The 18396-nt window shown below is 36.4% G+C and overlaps 3 protein-coding genes and 1 non-coding gene across 7 annotated transcripts in view; 3 read left to right on the top strand and 1 right to left on the bottom strand.

The window, feature by feature from the left end:
* LOC105447936 (putative oxidoreductase GLYR1 homolog) overlaps positions 1-10120 on the bottom strand; it is a 39431-nt gene extending 29311 nt beyond the window's left edge. The window contains exons 1-7 of the mRNA XM_011686258.1: positions 9970-10120; positions 9815-9851; positions 8273-8361; positions 8062-8188; positions 7562-7663; positions 7280-7468; positions 4433-4606 (exon numbers count right to left, since the gene is read on the bottom strand). Of these exons, the coding sequence (XP_011684560.1) occupies positions 4433-4606; positions 7280-7468; positions 7562-7663; positions 8062-8188; positions 8273-8361; positions 9815-9851; positions 9970-10004 (753 nt within the window). The 5' untranslated portion in view covers positions 10005-10120. The remainder of the gene's footprint in view (positions 1-4432; positions 4607-7279; positions 7469-7561; positions 7664-8061; positions 8189-8272; positions 8362-9814; positions 9852-9969) is intronic.
* A 555-nt stretch (positions 10121-10675) lies between these two features.
* Positions 10676-13643, top strand: LOC105447934 (NEDD4 family-interacting protein 1-like). Of its 2 annotated transcripts, none has more exons than XM_011686251.1 (6): positions 10676-10908; positions 11322-11471; positions 11972-12112; positions 12198-12321; positions 12411-12596; positions 12686-13643. In XM_011686251.1, exons 1-6 carry the CDS (start codon positions 10882-10884, stop codon positions 12787-12789), a joined length of 732 nt encoding a protein of 243 aa, XP_011684553.1. In that variant the 5' UTR covers positions 10676-10881; the 3' UTR covers positions 12790-13643. The 2 variants fall into 2 exon arrangements, with proteins under 2 accessions (XP_011684553.1, XP_011684554.1); XM_011686252.1 differs by lacking the exon at positions 10676-10908 and adding an exon at positions 11007-11248.
* A 631-nt stretch (positions 13644-14274) lies between these two features.
* On the top strand, positions 14275-14346 carry Trnaq-cug. The gene has a single exon. It is a non-coding gene; the product is annotated as a tRNA-Gln (tRNA).
* A 752-nt stretch (positions 14347-15098) lies between these two features.
* LOC105447933 (peptidyl-prolyl cis-trans isomerase D) lies at positions 15099-17956 on the top strand. Of its 3 annotated transcripts, XM_011686250.1 has the most exons (8): positions 15099-15184; positions 15242-15504; positions 15619-15756; positions 16214-16512; positions 16596-16730; positions 16819-17076; positions 17149-17298; positions 17423-17956. In XM_011686250.1, exons 2-8 carry the CDS (start codon positions 15411-15413, stop codon positions 17453-17455), a joined length of 1107 nt encoding a protein of 368 aa, XP_011684552.1. In that variant the 5' UTR covers positions 15099-15184; positions 15242-15410; the 3' UTR covers positions 17456-17956. The 3 variants fall into 3 exon arrangements, with proteins under 3 accessions (XP_011684552.1, XP_011684550.1, XP_011684551.1); XM_011686248.1 differs by having other exon boundaries at positions 17149-17956; XM_011686249.1 differs by having other exon boundaries at positions 15106-15504; positions 17149-17956.
* Positions 17957-18396: the final 440 nt, after the last annotated feature.

Here is an 18396-nt window from a genome sequence, read left to right as displayed (position 1 = left end):
AATAAATGATTTAAGGTTAATGATAATTAACATTAAATAATTTATTATAACAGATAATTTTCAACATATGTAAATAATCGTGTTTGATGGTATTTCGAATCTGTAACATAAATCTTTAATATGAATCTTTTACATGAATTAAAAATTTATATCAAAATTGAAAGTCGCCAGCAGAACTATCACTTTTGTGAATACCGAGTTCTGCTTTGCAAGTAAATCACCAGATTATATAAATATGTTGCAATTATAACGCAAACCTGTAATTACCGCGATGTTTCTCAGGCTTTCACAGCGGTGCAAATATATAAAATTATTATGCAAACAGCTTCTGGCTTCTGATTGAAACATGTAAAAATATGGACGTAGAAATACGCAGACCAAAGTTGAGTCATAAGAGCATACCAGATGTTCTAAAGTGTCGAATTTCAGCATACGTTGCTAAATAAAAAAGGCATTATTTTAGTGAGAATTTCAGTAAATAAGACAATTTCTGATATATACATCAAAATGTATAGTATCCATTTTAATAAAAATTGAATCACTCATCCTACAGAAAGATCTTTATTTTAAAAATATCGAAATTAAATTTTGATCAACATTTTTTAAATATATAAACATATTCATAAAATAAAAAAAAATTGTTAATTAAATAAAAATTTTTTTTATGTCCATCCTAAAATTAATTAAATTTTACATTGGAGACCTAATCACGTAAACATTTAATACATATAACTGCTGACACATTTATTCTGACAAATTCCAGAGAAATTTGAAGAGCTTTTATATTCAAGCTTTTACTAAGAAAACATTTCCGCATTCATCAAATAATACTTTTCGACTGCTGATTCCCTACTTTCTAGGTGTACCCACACTTTTTGACCGTAGACCGACCGACTAATCGAACGGTAGCACTATACAAATAGTGCTATCGACCAACCTAATTGTACCTGGTCTCGTAAATCTCGTAGATATTCGCGTACGTAAGTTCCAATGAAACTTGTTTTTGCTCTAATTTACGTAGAATTTATTGGTAATAATTATAAACAAGATCACACATTTTGCGATTTGCTTTATTAAGAATTTAGACAGATTGATATTTAATGGCTCTGTGTTTCTCTTTTGCAATAAACGTTATTTAGAAAATGAAATCGGATTTACCAAAGGCTTGCGTGTTTGAATCGCAAACAGTATCAAAATAAATCAAGCGGCGAACTAGGAGATATCATTTGTAATTTAATGAAAGGCACAATTGCGTAAGTACTTGTCTGATAACGCGCTGCCCTAAATAATTCTGTCGGTATCTATCGAAGCGTTTCGGCAAAGCTGTGAATCAATTTAGAATTATTCTCTTCTCCCAATACTGTCCCGATAGTCTAATTTTGAATATTACCGAATTAATAAATTCAATGAAAAAAAAAAAGACGAGAAGGATTTGAATGTAAAATCTCGAGAAGAGCAAATAACAGCCAAACTGTAGGCGTCGGTATACAAATATGTCAATTCAATTGGCTTCTTTGATGCTTCCCAAACCTATCGATCCGCCATGAATTTACCTTGGGCGATAAACTGAATTTAAAAAAAAAACATCAGAGAAATATATATACACTATTCCAGTGAGAGTATCCCTTAAAATTCCAATTTAAAAGAAGCAATCATTAATATCAATATTTACGATTTGACTTTTATTGGCTCTTCTGTTATGGGGCAATTCGATAATTGCATTTAATGCCGAAGGAGCTGCTAACGCGAGCAAATGTAATCAACATCGAAAGTATTTGGAATTAATGTTCAATTATAATAACCGTTAGTTTGATAAAAAATATGATGCTTATTAAAGAGATTAGTTTTTAATCTTCTCATATCTATACGATTAATTTTTTTATTAAAATGCTAGATAGATCAATATTGTTTCGTGGTCTCTTCAGGTTACGTCATTCTCCCATTTGAGATCATTGTATAAACAGATGGAGAAGTATACGAGGAAATAAAATCCGATTGTAGCGTTCATCCGGCGTATTTCTAATGTTAATTAAACGGGTATTATCTATTGCGCAAACTATGCCAGAACGTTCTTGGGGGAGGGGGAAAGCGATAAAATGAGGGAAACTTGAAATCTACTACGCTTAGAGAATAATTGAAACTTTAACATAGCTACTTCTGGTCACGGCACATCGAATCTCAGGCGAGAGAATCGTTTCTCCTGTCTCCTTCGTATGCCGAATGTCTCGTACTTATGCTTCCAGCATGTATATTTTTTATACGACGTCATTTTGAAACCGCGAAGCCTTAATGGAGGGATAACGCACGTGCGGCGAATGTAAATTAAAATTGCCGATGCAGAAAGATGCTATCGAGAAAAATGATGAGGACACTGATCGAAGAGGTGTGTAAAGATCGAAAGTAATTGGATCGAAGTAATCGCGCGTATAGTTGCTTTCCAGAAATGACTTTTCGCGTTTCAGTTATATGTTATATTGACTGTGGTATAATTGTTATTAAATGCGAATGAGCGGTGCTTTCAGAATGGCTCTCAGAAAGAATTGAGAGTATTTTTAAAAAATTTCAATTAAATTCTTTCATTAATTGAATATTTTATCGATTAAACGCAATTATGAATATTTGCATTACTTTCTCGTGATTTTGCAAATAAAGCGGTGAAAGAGATTCTATATCATTCGTAAGAACTGAAAATGTGTTAGCGCATTAAAAATCAATTATATCACTGCAAAATATTATCGAATATTTTAATCGTAGATAAAATAGATAATAGAATTCATTCCATCTATCTCTCCGCGAATTCTCTCTCACCGGAATTAAATACTGTAAAAAAAAGTAATAATTTTGTAGAGAAAGATTATATATATTGCAGTATGTATTATATAAGAACGTTTACTTTTATCGAAGTGAGAGGAATCTTATTTTCTTATGCACGAGATGTCCTGAGACTATCGACCGCTCGTTCAGGACATCCTGCGTAACTTCAATACTTTTATCTAACGAGTCATTAAATGCTGTGATTTGTGACCTTCCGAATAATATATTCGCGATGTAAACTATCGATGTAGAACGGAGTTTGCAATAATACTATCCAGTACGTTTATTGAATGTACAACAATAAATTGCACAAGTCGCGCACGAGAAGCGTCTCACGAGGAGCGACTATGAAAGTAATGATCACTCCCGAGTACATAATTATACTCGTTTATATAAATTTTAATTATCTCCAAAAATATATACTGGAAATAAATAAATTATATATAATCAAAGTAACAAACTTACAGCGAGTGTTCCACGAAGTGATGTTTGCCAGTCACTTGAATTTGTTAGAAAATATCGACGTTGGTCGGATTATATGTTCCGTATATTGTACCGCAGGTAGATACTTGTGTTGTACAGAGAGGTCAAAATATTTGGAAAATCGAGCTCCAAAGAAGAAAAGTCTGACTCTTTTGTACTCTGAAGCGCTGCTCTCGCGTTGTCAGGGCTCATTGATTTTAACGATCGTCAAAAAGACCAAGCGATTCTTACAGCTGATCCTCCCGCAGAAATACCGTTAAAAAGTATTTTACAATGTAACTTTTGCCAAGAAGTACCTTCCAAAATTTAACGCCTAAAAGTATCTTATCCGAGCTTCCCGCAGGCAGTCTCCCATTTTTCACTCCCAGATACTTTAACGGAGATGTATTAAAAAAATACTACCGACGAATAACTGCGGCATAAACTCATTTTTTACGTCGTAAATACTTGCAGACTCCGGAGCAAGTAAAGAAAAAAAAAAAACATCACCGATCTGAGCTACTCGAGAATTATTCACGTGAAAAATTAGGAGAGACGGAGCGGTTAAATCGCTTTAATGTTACGACCGAGCGAATGTAAAAGACCCAGAAGCCATTTGTAACGAGGCGACTTTGTTCGCTTTTGCGAGAAAATAATCCCGAATTATTTCTTTCCGACCGAGACGACGACGTCGACGAATCTGCTCAATTTCTACCATAATTCTCAAAGTTAATAAATCTCATTGTTTATTGCGATACTCTTTGATTTCCTTCAATAACCCTCTTTCGCACATAATGACTTGTAGCATATAATGAGTTATTGAAAATGACTTGATATATCACATTAAAAAGCAAAAGTTTGTCGAGACAAACATAATTAATTAAAATATAATAAAGCATAAATCTATATAATAAAATGTACATATATATGTTATCAAACACGTATTAATTCATTCTATTGTTGCACTCATACTTTTCAAATGATAGTATATAGCTAAATATACTTCAAAATTTTCATTGTTTAATTAATAATAAAATACTACTTTAATTACAATATATACTTTAATTATTATTATACTGCATTTTCGTTATCGACGGAAATTTTTCGCGCATGATTTTATAGAAAAAAAAAAAAGAAAAAGAATATCGGTACATACCTTTTCCTGCGTTCGATTCCACACGATCACACTGTGACCGCTGTTGATCAAATTTTTCACGATACCGCTGCCCATGATGCCAAGCCCGAGAAATCCAAATTTCAGTTTTGACGGGAGGATATTCTTCTCCTTGAGAGTTTGCGACATCGTTTCGACATCTAAAGGTGGTGTAACCTGCGGAACAAGGTAAAGGGATGTTACGGGAAAGGATTAATGCGCAGCTACTGAAAATATTTTCTCTGTAAAAAAAGGAATAACTTTACAAATTCTATATCAGGCCTGAAACGCAATTTTTTTCCGATAATAAATTTCCATAACAAAATATTTAATAAATTTAATTCTACATCTATAAATTCGCGATAAATAATTATAAATAACTCAAACTGTGATAGATAAGAAAATTATAATTTATCAATAATAAAAAATTAGATTCAATTTTGTGACTGAAACACAAATAAAGTTCTCTAATGAAAAAATTAAAAGTAACAAAATGCAATTAATTGCACTCAAAATTTAATTTAAAAAAATTTTATTATATTTTTGATTGCAAAATATTTACAATAAAATTAAAAAAATTTTTTAAAAACATTCCCAACAAATTTTGATAAAAGAATATGCATTCTAAAAGGATTTGAATGATGAAAGATATTTGTTTTTTACAATGTCCTACATAGAGGATGTTCCAAAATTAACTTTAAAGTATCAATAGCATTAAGGTGTAAATATTTAAAAAGAACTCTTTCTTTAGATAAATTCCGAGGTTTTACAATATTTTATGTCATTTCTATTTTATAGTATAATATATTTAAATGACAATAACATATTCAATAAATGTATATTTTTAATATTAAAAATATATAGTCAGCTAGAAACGGCCAATAAATCGAGCAGATAATTATATTAAAATTCAAAACTTTATTAAATAAAGTAAGAGCACGGAACGTTTTGACCTTACTTGGTTTTTTCAACCGCAAAAAGTTACATTTAAACAAAAGAAATTAAATTAAGAACATAACATAAAATAAGAGTTAATAAACGTTGGACAGAAACAAAACTAATAAGAGCCACATTTACAGCGCAGACGCAAATCCCGTTGTTAGGATAAAAATCGTATAAATAATAATACAAAAAGAGAATGATAAAATCATTCTCTGTCCAAAATTAAAGGCTATGAATCCGTTCATCGTTCGGATGTGAGAAGGAGTAAAGTCAAAGTAAATGTCCGTAAATTAAAATATTGCATAAGTTATAGTCAAGTTATAAAAGTAAAAATTCGAGCCAACAATTCACATTTACTTAAAGATTTAGAAAAATCAAATCCAAAGATTGCGTCAGCGAAATGTGATAGAACTGCTTGCTTCGAACTTGAAAATATAAATGAGCACTGTGAGTAATGCGGAAACAATTATACTCAAACGTTAAAATTGTTATTCTTTGAAGGTGTCTCGATCGTGAATAAAAACGCAGATTAAAAATTATTATTATCAGCGAGTATGTCGAACAAACAAAAGTAAGAATCGTCAAGGAACTCTGTATCCTTTTGGAAGTTTATTCCATTTTTCTGTTCTTTATTAGTTTTGTTTCTGTCCTACATATTTATTAACTCTTATTTTATGATATTTTCTTAATTTAATTTCTTTCGTTTATATGTAACTTTTTGTGGTTGAGCAAGACCAAGTAAGATCGAAATGTTCCGTGCTCTTCATATAATAAAGTTTTGAATTTTAACCTATTTTTGATCGATTTATTGGTTTCTACCTGACTTTATTTTTTAATTATCTCGAACGAAAAATTATATTTGATTAAAAATATACATTTATTAAATATGCTATAATAAATAATAATATAATACTGCAAAAGTATATAACATTAGTCAATAATATATTGCAAAAAATTTCTCAAGTTAAAAATATCTTAGAAAAGAGGCATTAAAAATAATTAGACAGAATTAGACATCTTTGAGTGTTTAGGGTTCGTAGGTCGCGCGCCTAACGCGCCCATAGGTAAATTCTATGTCCTGAGCATAATTAAATAAATTTCAATATTGTTAATTTTAAAGCAAAAAGAAATCTTAATTCTCTTTAAATTTTATAATTATAACTTTTTAATAATTCACGTTAATGCTAAGATATGGAACCAACAGGTGGTAACGGGATCACCATGTGCCTCACTACGGTACTGAGGTGTAGCGTCCTCGTGTATGTGTGGCGTGTATGTGTCGCATGTGTGTATGTGTGGGTATGCGGCACATCTCGCGCGCGTATGCTGCCCGATTCTCGATCTTGATTTAACATAATGTTCCAGAATATTACATGAATATTAAAACAAATTTTTCAAAGGACTACATTTTAGCGCGAGTGCGCGATATAAATACAACTCCAAATTTTCAGATGCTAACTCGTATTTTCTATACATATTAAAATATTATGTATTATATTTAATATTGAGATCAAGTGAGGTAACGCGTAGCTCAGTATACGAGCGATCGACCTGTAATTAGACAGGTCTGGGTTCAATTCTCGATTTTCATCCCATAATAATATCTCAATTTATATGTAATTAGACAGGTCTAGGTTCAATTCTCAATCTTCATCCCATAGTAATATCTCAATTTATATATTTTTATATTTTTATAAGAGATCGGAAGATATAAAAAAATAAAATTTTAAATAAATATTATTTGATAAAAATATTGTGAGTGATAATGATACAAGATAAAAATATTGTGAGTAATAATGATACAAGATACTAATTATTATCATATTAATTGGGAATAGAACAAAGATCTCTTAGTCCAATAACAAAAAAAAAATATGACAATTGATATTATTGATATTGATTACTTACAGGTCTAGCGATATTAGCCGGTCTGTTAAGAAGCGATCCCGTTTTTCTGGCAGGTGTAGAATGATTCATATTACTCGGACTGACACTGTCAACATTGCTACTACTAGATTCTCGACGTTGCTTTTTAGCTGGCCGGCGATCGCCTGTACCGCTGTCGCTTGGACGCTTGGGAGTTTTTCCAGTAGCGTCCTATAATAAGTTCCTCAGTTTTACATATTTGATATAAAAGACAAGTAAAGATATGTTGCTGCTGAGAAACAGAAGACGGATTTCGCTGCTGACCTTACGCGGCTTCGGCGTTTTGACGACGGATTTCTTCTCGGGTACAGTCTCTTCTTTGAGTCTGTCGAACAAAGAGTCCGGGTCCAAACCATCCTCGAATACCTGATGCATCAATACAGGAGATTTAATCGTTTTCCATATAATTAATTTCTACTTCAACATTTCGATAGCAGCATACAAATTTTATTCTTTATTTTACAATTTTTATAATTTTATTTTATATTTAACTATCACCTTTAAATCAATGCATATACAAAATTTTATTTTATATTTTATATTTAACTATCATCTTTAAATCAATGCATATACAAAATGCCATCATTAATACAATGTTCTAAATTAATAATATATATTTATTAAGATATTAATTTAATAATTCAACAAAAATTAATATCATATTAAATTATAATATATATCTATGGATGTGTGTGTGTGTGTGTGTGTGTGTGTGTGTGTGTGTGTGTGTGTGTGTAATTATCAGATATAAAAATTTTGCTCACCTCTCCTTTGGCGATAAAGTCTTCTATGGCTTCCACTGCATCTCTGAATGCACCAGATTTGCTAGATCTCACTAAAGTCTCTTTATACTCTTGATAGGGTTTAATGTGAGATTCCTCTATCCATGCGCTACAAAAGAAAAGGCATCATTAAGAATTATAAATCATAGTAACATTTCAGGAATAAGATAAACAATCCACAAATAGAACTTACTAATTGTTTGTCCCAAAGAAGAAGATACACTGTACTGGTCCCTTTTTAGTGTTCGCAGGCTTCTTCAAGTCCTTTGAAGGAACCGACACCTTTGCATGCCATTATAAAATTAATATATAATATATAACTTATTACCAGTACTAATCGTAACATCTAATTTCAATTTACAATCCATTTGAAAAATAATATCGACAATTCAAATATAAAATTAATATCAAACTTTTACAGAATAAAAAAATAGATATGTTTATTGTAGAAAATTAGTATTCAAATTATTTTATGCTATACCAAATTATCTCATTTTTAGTTAGGTGCAAACTTTTAAAAGTTTTCATTGTATTTTTACAAATTAAAATTAAGAAAAATATATGTCAAAAATAAATTTCTATCAAATAATATCTTTGTTGAATAATTCTCCGTTTTCAAACGCTATGTTTTGTAGTAATAGTAGTAGTTTTCTTTTTGTATTAAGACGCCAATAAAAACTGTTCGAGCTAATTGTAAGACGGCACGTTGGTACATCATCCCCGGCCTTCGTATGTACGACCCTGCCGTGCGCGACGACGATTGCCGCGTAAACGCAGCCGGAAGAACCTGCGAAAACTTTCGTCGCATTTTCCACATCCTATTCTTCCTCTCTCGCGGACTATGCATGACAGAGTACACACCTATTGTGCGGGCGATATTCATTCTCCGAGCTATTCGTCTTCAATACAAGTCGAGACCAACGAGCAGTCTTGACGACTGCGTCCAAACAATGAAATAAACTTACAGCATCTCCCGAGACTGTATCTTTGGGACATTTTTTAATCAAACGACTATGAACATGAGCATCAGGAGAATGCATCGTTGACAACTGCCAGGGGGACGGCAGGGAGGCCCAGGAGGAGTAATCGCTAGACAGCTCGCCCGACACGCCGCGCTCACGTCACGCGCGTTTCCGCCAATCGCGTGAGGCGAGACGGATTACGCGGGACAAATTCCGGAGTCTCGACGACAGCGAGCCTCGCGCCGGGCGCACCGGGGTACACCATGCGAGAAATTTCCCGCGGCGAGAAGTGACGAGCGGGAGGGGAGGAGTCCTGCGAGGGACTCGTCGAGCGCGAGAGAGAGACGATTCGCGGTCGCACGCAGGATTTAGGTTATAAGCTTCCCGCGGCTTGCGCGCCAATTTGAATTCGAAGGTCGGGTGTGGCGGGAGACAGCTAGGCGGCCGCGTCGCGCTGTTCCGATACGATGCGATGCGATCCCCGGTCGGCGGGCCGACGACGCCGATGCGTCGCGGACCCGCCGGGGGCCCGGTGGCGTCGACAGCTGGTGCGGTGCGCTTCGTCGTCCCGGCGGCAGGAGCGTCGACGGGGCGGAACGACGCGAGAAACCGCCAAATACGAGCGAGCCTGCCGAGGGCAGGCGCCGCGACGGGAGCGCAAGGGCGCGCGCGCGCGCGCGAGCGGGCGCCCGCGCGATGTTGACGGGAAGAGGAGCACCATGAAAGCCCGCGTTGTGTGAAGCTTAGGAGGGGAGTGGGGGATACCAACTTACCCGGCCCGGCCACGGTGAGAATCCCTTCATCTTCGCCCTGAAAGCCAGAAAGAAAAGATAGCGTGATGAAGGGATTAGGGATCGCGCGAGAGAGCACGGGGTACACGCGCGACCGTGTTGCCGCGCGCACTTATGTCAGATCACTTGATACGCACCATACTAGATCACCCAGTTTGAATACTTCCGACATCGCGCGGAGGAGACGGCGAAAAACAGGTCAACCTTACTCCCTCGAACGTCAGCGAGCGACTGACTTGCGTGCGGCGGAGCGTCGTTTATGCACAGCGACGTGAGCGCAGTTGCTCCCTCTACTCGCCGTCCCCCGCGCGGTCCCCCTTTCGAGCCCGGCCCCCCACCGCGCGGCGCCGGTCGGCTGGTCGAGCGAGCGACCGTGGACGCGAATGGCCGGTGTTTCTGCCGTACAGTTCTCGCGAGGATGAAAACCTGCTCGTCGCGCGAGCCGCGAATAACGCACCGCGACGCTACGTCGAGGGAACGGCGGGGTGTTGTCGTCGGGTGATCGCGAGCCTCGCGCTTCCGGCGCGTCGTGCTACTTCCGCCGGCTACAGTCCCGTCCTAAGGAACGGCTCGCAACGCGCGACCGTGGACGGACCAATCGTCGGCGCGACGCTCCTTGTCCGCGCGATCCAAATTTCCAGACGTGACACCGCACGACGGCAATGTAATTTGCAATTCTACCGATAATCGCGTTGCGGGAAGTAACGGATGCCGAAAGGAACCTTCGAAAAGGGGGGAAGAAAGAGTGCGATCGTTCGCACCGCGGATCGCCGATGCGCTCGGAGCCCGAGAGACGCCGTCACGGATCCCCCGTCCCCCGTCGATCCCGCGAACGATAGACGTCGCGCTAGGACAACCGGCAGCCGTCACGTCGATTACGACTTACCAGCTGTCAGACATTGATTGCGAGCGCTTTTTACCGTCGTCTCGGCTCGAGGAGGCTCTCGAGCAAGGGCCATTCCGCGTCCCGCAAACGCGTGAATCCGTGTCCCCAGGGAGAGTTCTCGCGGACACCGTTCCCTGGCCGCGCCGCGCAAATCTGGCCGGAAATGGACAGTAACGCCCGTCACAATACGGTACGTCCACCCACCCGACGAGTCGCAGAAAAATGGGAGTTCCGCGTTCACCGCGAGCGCCCCGCGGACGTCGTCGTTTCTCCTCCGCCGCGCCGCATCCCCGCGCTGTCACGAGCGGCACGGTCGACGAGGATCTCGCGTTCGATCGTCAACGTATTTTCCTCGCGCGATCACAGTCGGCTGTCGCGTTCGATCCCCTTGTGTTGTTTTGACTATTTTTTTGTGCGCAAAAAAAATCACATCGTCTATCTCTGATTCAGCGAAAAAAAAGACATGTACCATTCCGATTCCAAGACTCCTCGTCGGTGACCCGTTTCTTGCCGCGGGCAAAAAAAAAAACGTTCGGTGATAATGCATCAGTCGTCTTCGTAGATCGTATTTTATTGAGATCTGTTTTATGCGTTGCTCCACAGCCGCCTCAAACGGATGCGGATACCGGGGGCGAAACGTCAAGTCCGAACGAAATTCCCACGGTCACTGTGGCGATGCCGTTCATGATCGACATGCTTGGCCATTCCGGAGCGTCCACTGCTGCTGCACAGTCTACGACAGCAAATCGAATGGTAATATATTGCAACATAATGTAATATTAGAAATAAACTGTATTCCGATAATAAATTGAATACAGAAATAAGTCGTCTAAATGTGAGCCTTATTCACGGATTGTATACATGAAATTGCATTTTTATTGCTCTCTCAATTATATAAATTTGCATTAATAGTCGCAGAGGCTTACACGACCAATTTATTTTTGTATTTGATTTACTTATGGTTGATTTGATAATATTACGTAATATTTGGTATGTTGTTTTTGAAGACAGTGCATGCATTCTCTTATATGGTATATCTTCCTTCTTTTTCTCTTCACGTTGGAGAAAACAAGAGAAAAGATGAATGGCGCACGCACCGTCTTCAAAAAGAATATACCAGTTACATAATGTAGCATTAGATAATGTTACATAATATGATACACTGAGACATAATATTACTTAATACAATGTAAGATATATACATTGATAAAAGTCATGGGTTGAACAACTATTAACCCAATAAAATTTTTCAGGCTGATGGAGAGGAGATTCCACCTCCGAAACTAGACTTCTCTGCACCACCCCCTTATGAAGTAGCCACCAAATTACCCAGTTACGAGGAGGTTCAGCGTGAAAAGACTCTACAGGGCGAGCCGCAGCCTCAAGTACACATGGTACACGACTGTACTTAAAATTTTAATATATACATATCTATATTTTGAAATATTTCAGGGTAACTCAAAATCTTTTTTTTTACAGCCAGGAAATATTAGACCACCACAGCAGCCTTTAACAATATTGGCAATAGATACTGAAGCTGCGGAAGGCGATCCAGAAAGTGGGCTGCTTGGCACAGATTTTATGTTTTTCACAGCGTTTCTTGGTAAGTATACAATATATCTTTACATTCTACAAAATGTCTGATCTCTGTAGCGAGGGATGATTATCTGCATTAATTTGTCTCCCTTACAGTCGCATTTCTTTTCAACTGGATCGGATTTTTGTTACTGATGTGTTTCTGTCACACTATTGCCTCGCGCTACGGTGCGCTAGCCGGCTTCGGATTGTCTCTGACAAAGTGGACGCTCATTGTTAAGCACTCCACCGACCTCGCTTCGCGGGAGAACTCATGGCTGTGGTGGTTGATAATGGCATTCGGTTTGTATAACGTTTCAGCAATTTAATCAAAAGAATTAAGAGAGGTAATTGCTTAAGAAGGTAAAGTGTGACGCTAACTACGTTTCCAGGAGTTCTAATTTGCGTACGTGCCATCATTCAATATTTAAACATCAAACGTGGTTGGAGACTACTGTCCGGGAGCGCACAGGAGCGTCTACTTTTTTTCTACTAAGGATCATTAAATCTGCACCCTTATTTTTTTCTTTACTCAACTTGGCTTTAGAGCAAACAGCATTTCTATGTGGGGTCGTATTTGTATAATATATATAACCGACATTCTTAAGGGAAGAGCATCGTGTAGATCGTAATATCTGTCAATCGTATTTATATAGAAAATGAAGAATCTTGAAAAATTATTTGCCAAATTCGTGCAATGGATGTGCAATGGATATTAGTGAGAATAAAAACAATTAGGTCGTTTCTCGCATTATACACATATTGAAGGTATACAAACGCTATTTTATGCAATGTTATACATAGGTTATGGGAAAAAAAAGATGTCTGTACATTTTTATTGCTCAAAATAATACGAACATCGCTTTACAAGTCGATGATTTTATTTATTTTAAGCGTTGTTCATTTGAGTGCAGGTCGCGAAAGAACGTAAATGTGTAGAGCGCATGTCAAATCGCAACTTATGAAAAATTGACAAGTCAAAAATGAATTTGCAGGAAGAGATGAAATATACGATTCGTTATTATTTCTGAATAAATGATGAATAAAAGTTTTCTAATATATAATACATTCTAGCATTAGAAAAGCTTCTAGAGATTGACTACTTATTAAATATAAGTGTATTAATATCTGGCTTGTTTATATAGTATTATAATTTATATATATATATAAAATATATATACATATAGTGAGAATTCTTATCGAGGAAGAATTCTGAGATATAAATGAAAAGTAATAAATATTACGTATATGTATTAAAATTTATTATATAAAGCGATATGCGATTACACGTTATTCTGTGAGAAATTTCATTGTTATACTCATTACAACGATAAAACTAAGAGATAGACATTCGGAATTTTATATATTCCTTTCCTCCCCTAAAAGTCGCAATTAAACTCTTCGAATTTTGGAAAATTCTTGGAATTTTAGTGCAACCTTATCAATTATGTCAATTTTGAAGATGCTTGATTTTCGCGATTTAAAATCCGAATTTTTAGAAATTTGGAAAATTCTTAGAATTAATAATTTAAAATTGGTGACAAATAGATATCAAATGGTTACCAAAATTTATATTAAATTTATTAAACAATTCTTATAGCTCCTCTTTCTATTTATATGTGTATATTAGAACCTAAATCTATTGTAACAAAATTGCACACATAAGAAAAACGATTTCAAATAAGATGTGCTGTAAATCAAGATATTAAAAATTTCATGTACACAAAGCATTATCAAAAAAATATTTTAAATGATTTTAACAAGTTATAATCTTTTTTGGAAAACTGTTGATTCGAAAAATTTAAGTTTTTATTTTTTTTTATTCGTATCTTCGCTAAATATAGTAAATATATACATAGGGTTCGAGTCTCTACTAAATGGGGTTGAAGTCTCGACTAAATAGGGCGAATCTTTGCTCAACAAAATCGTGTCTTCACTACGTCGGTAAAATATGTGCAGTCTAATAGGGTGGTTCACAAGAGGTCCCATGGTGTAATGGTTAGCACTCTTGACTCTGAATCCAGCGATCCGAGTTCAAATCTCGGTGGGACCTACCCTTTTTTTTATAAAGTTATAAATATATTTTTCGTTAGTATTAAAATGTATAAATATTTCACGTGCGTACAGGTTTAATTATTCGTTTAACATAATTAAAGATCGCGCTTTTACAAGGTGCGATTATACAAGATGGCTCTTCTATGCTTTATTTGAAACTTTGTTTTATTTGAAACTAATAAAGAGATCGGTGGTAAAAGCTAGAGTCCAGAGTGCTATGTCCCAAATTTATTGAGACTTTATATTTCTTCTGGCGACCTTAGAAATAAAATCAGTGTTACACGAAGACCTTATCGGTTTAACAAAAATATATACATATATCCATATATGAATAATATATACATACATCATCATGTTGCTAAACATCGTGTATGTTATAGCAGTTCGCGATTTCAATTAATTCAAAGACGTTTATGGAGACAGACGTGCTTTCAAATTTAAATTAGAAAACTATCTTGTGGTATCTAGTAGTCTTGTTCTTTGAAAGTATTTTTAACTTTGCCTTGGACTCTATATGTTCGAATCTACTTGGTCCAGTCTATACTCTCTTGCGTGATATAACCAATTATTAAATTCGAGTTTTAAGGATTTTAATTATGTCGAAAATTCCTTAATTACTTTCAAACTTGTTTGGAGGTACAAGCTATAGCTGTATAAATAAAGGTAATTATTTTTGCCTACTCTCATAAGTAAAAAACACGCACGAGTAAAAGTGACGCGAGTCACCCTGTATATTAATTCAGCCTCGAAATTTCTGCGAATAGTCTTTGCTGTTACAAGAAATCCGCCAGAAGTCAATCGTACGCCTGGCTTTACGGTCGCGTCTCCATGTCGAGGTAACATTAAGTAATTATTTGAAATACGTACATAATTAACCCATTGTTCGAGAGCAGGTGTGTATCGAGCAACCTAGAAAAGGAGGCAAGTGCAGGTCGTGCAAGGTGCAAGCCGTGCAACTCGTGCAAGTGACGTTTGCATTCACGCGAACGTCGCGTATATATACACCGAGGAGCATCGCGGAGGTAGAAATTTCAGCGGGGTGATCGCGCCGACGAGGAAGTAATGAAACAACTCCCGGAGGAGGACAAGAGCAGTCCGCTCACTAATGAGGACAACCCCATAGTTTTTCTGGACGTCGCGATCGGCCCGGAAAAAGGTACATCCTCGCGCGAGGTTATGTACAATCCTTTCCCCTCCCCCTACCCCCCCCTCACGGGATGCAAACATCAGCTCGGGGCCCGCTTGTAATCTTATTTCGTTCGTTTTCCAGTGGGAAGAGTCGTCGTAGAATTGTTTAAGAATGTCGTGCCGCGGACCGCGGAGAATTTCCGCGTGCTGTGCACCGGCGAGAGGGGCGCCGGCTTGAAAGCCGCGAGGTTACACTACAAAGGAACCGTCTTCCACAAAGGTGCGCGTTACCGTCATCTCGGATTCCCCGCTGCCTCTCTACGGCAGCGTCGTCCCGACTTTATCGTCCCTCTGTTTTGTCAGTCAATTTTAAAGATGCGATACGAAAGCATTTCCAGGCCTTGCCGTCAAGGTCTATCTGGGTCCCTTATTTATTTACTTTTTCTTTTAATTGGATAAAATCGGAGTTCTTTAGAGGATGAACAGAAGTAGAGTAGTTTAATTTATCATGATCTGTATAAGTCAGTCTTGAAACTGTAAGTTTAATTCATCCAGTCATGGTCTGTAAGTTTAATTTATTATAACAATCGACTCGTAAACGTATAATTTTGTATTGTCAATACCTAATGCCTGTGGAAGTGTAGATCATTCATTCTATTCTCTTTTAAGGATGAATAGAAATAGAAGTTGATTTACTGAGACAATTGTCATACATATTTAATATTATATTACTGCAGTCATTTCACAGTTCATGATCCAGAGTGGCGACATTGTCAATTTCGATGGCACCAGCGGGGAGAGTATTTACGGGCCCTACTTCGACGACGAGAACTTCACATTGAAACACAATTCCCTTGGGCTGCTTAGCATGGTGAACGAAGGCAAGCCGAACACCAATAGCTCCCAATTTATCATCACCGTTCAACCGTCCACGCATCTGGACAACACCAATGTAGTATTTGGAAAGGTTGTAAAAGGCATGAATGCAGTGATCGAGCTCAGCAAAGTGTCGACTGAAAACGATATTCCAGTTGAGGTAGGGCTATATCTTTTAAATTACTTAATAATAGCTTCCTGGATCTGTGACAGTCGTCTTAACTTCACGACTGGTTTGTTTAGAAAATAAGTATAACCAATTGCGGAGAGTTGAAGAAAGGTGAGGACTGGGGATTGGAGGAGAATGACGGAACTGAGGACGTTTTTCCGCCGTGGCCGGAAGATTGGAATTATTCTAAGCTTGTCAGCAAGCTCACCGTAAACTATCATTCATATATGACTCCTGAGTATTATTACTTACGTCGCTGATGTGCTGAATTATACCTTGATTTGAATCCGTCTTTAGCACCTATTTATGGAGGATACAATAAGGAAAATAAAAAAATCTGGAAACGAGTATTTCGCAAAGGAGAACTACGTGGATGCTAGTAGGAAATATAAGAAAGCGTTACGATATCACGACTGGATGAAACAGCACCATGAAGACATGGTGGACACGTTTTATGGCTCACTGACGGACCTTAGATTAACTTTGTTACTTAATTTAGCCGCTGTACGATTAAAGCAGAAAGAGTATCGTAAAACCGTAGACCTCTGTAATGAGGTAAGTAAATATTTTGTGAGAAAATCAAGAAATATTGCATTATGCCTTTAACGCAATGACTATTTAATTCAGGTTCTGGAAATAGATGACACAAATGAGAAAGCGTTGTTTCGAAGAGGACAAGCTTACACTTCCATGAACGAATATAAATTAGGATTAAAAGATTTCTTTCAGGTGTTCGAACTGTGTCCTGACAAGGCTATTTTACAGGAAATAAAAAAAGTAAAAAAGCTGGAAAACTTTTATTTGGAATTAGAAAAAACAACGTATCAGAAGATGTTTCATTGAATATGCTGTACATTTATCATTTTAATGATAAAAAATTTTATATTTTTTTATTTTTTAGATGATAACTGACATCAAAATAATTGACGATTGAATTAATTTACCATTTCTTGAAAATCTGATAAGAGTTAATACAAAATCAGAAAATATGTTCTTACTAATGCAGAAGCCATGTGCAAAAGAAACTAATTTTTTCACTTTTAAATAAATCAATGTGTCAATTTTGAAATCAATTGAAATATTCCAATCAATGTTGAAATCAATAATCAATGTGTCATATAACGGTGTACAATGTGTCATAGTACTTACTCTTAACGACGAAATATACGAAGATAACACTTATCTGTATTTATATATTATATATCTTTTTAAATATATTTTTATCAAAAGCGCAATAAAAAGGAGAAAAAAATATACCTCATGACTGTTTAATATTCAGGCAATAATATGTTTAACTCTGGCTGTGTATATATTTTTTTAAAGCAATTAGATATAAATTTAAAATGTAAATAGTGCATAATCATAAGACATTATACTATTTTGTGTATAATTTATAAATTAGGGAATTTGAAATAAATACAATATTGTAATTATATTTCTATATTCTTATTTCACGAGAAAATCTATCCAACTCGTTATCACTAGGAAATCATTTTGGTCATACATGTATCGAAAAATCACAAAAATATAAATTTAAGCTAAGCACATCCGTCTACCTTGTCTTTTGTAAAAAATAAAATTTTTTTTCAGCAGATACTCCAAGAATATCAACCTCAGATATCCGAAAATTTAGAGACCTCATCGTCAATATTAAAAATTTTAATGTAGAAATCCATGGAAAAATTATATTTTAAAATCTGTACCACCCTCAGTGTGTTTAATTCGCGTAATTTTTTATAATTATTGCCAGATTATGTTGTTTCAATATCAAGAACTCAATATTATCAAAGCTATTAGAATATATTTTGGCAGAAGATAGCACGAATTAAATACGATTAAAATTTTCCATCGGAAAATTATTTTAAAAAACTAAAT

The sequence above is a fragment of the Wasmannia auropunctata genome, unplaced genomic scaffold, assembly GCF_000956235.1.
Source record: "Wasmannia auropunctata unplaced genomic scaffold, wasmannia.A_1.0 LD336090.1, whole genome shotgun sequence".
In the NCBI taxonomy this organism is placed as follows: Eukaryota; Metazoa; Arthropoda; class Insecta; order Hymenoptera; family Formicidae; genus Wasmannia; species Wasmannia auropunctata.
Note: the sequence above shows the minus strand (reverse complement) of the source record. Positions and strands in the feature narration are given on the sequence as shown.

What these genes read in the sequence shown, in the direction of transcription:
- LOC105447933 (XM_011686248.1), top strand. Translation starts at nt 15,411, where the DNA reads ATGAAACAACTCCCGGAGGAGGACAAGAGCAGTCCGCTCACTAATGAG. An exon ending in CGCGATCGGCCCGGAAAAAG is followed by an intron (nt 15,505 to 15,618) that starts GTACATCCTCGC and finishes TTCGTTTTCCAG; the next exon opens with TGGGAAGAGTCGTCGTAGAA. An exon ending in AAAACGATATTCCAGTTGAG is followed by an intron (nt 16,513 to 16,595) that starts GTAGGGCTATAT and finishes TGGTTTGTTTAG; the next exon opens with AAAATAAGTATAACCAATTG.
- LOC105447934 (XM_011686251.1), top strand. Translation starts at nt 10,882, where the DNA reads ATGGACAGTAACGCCCGTCACAATACG. An exon ending in CTACGACAGCAAATCGAATG is followed by an intron (nt 11,472 to 11,971) that starts GTAATATATTGC and finishes AAAATTTTTCAG; the next exon opens with GCTGATGGAGAGGAGATTCC. An exon ending in GTTTTTCACAGCGTTTCTTG is followed by an intron (nt 12,322 to 12,410) that starts GTAAGTATACAA and finishes TCTCCCTTACAG; the next exon opens with TCGCATTTCTTTTCAACTGG.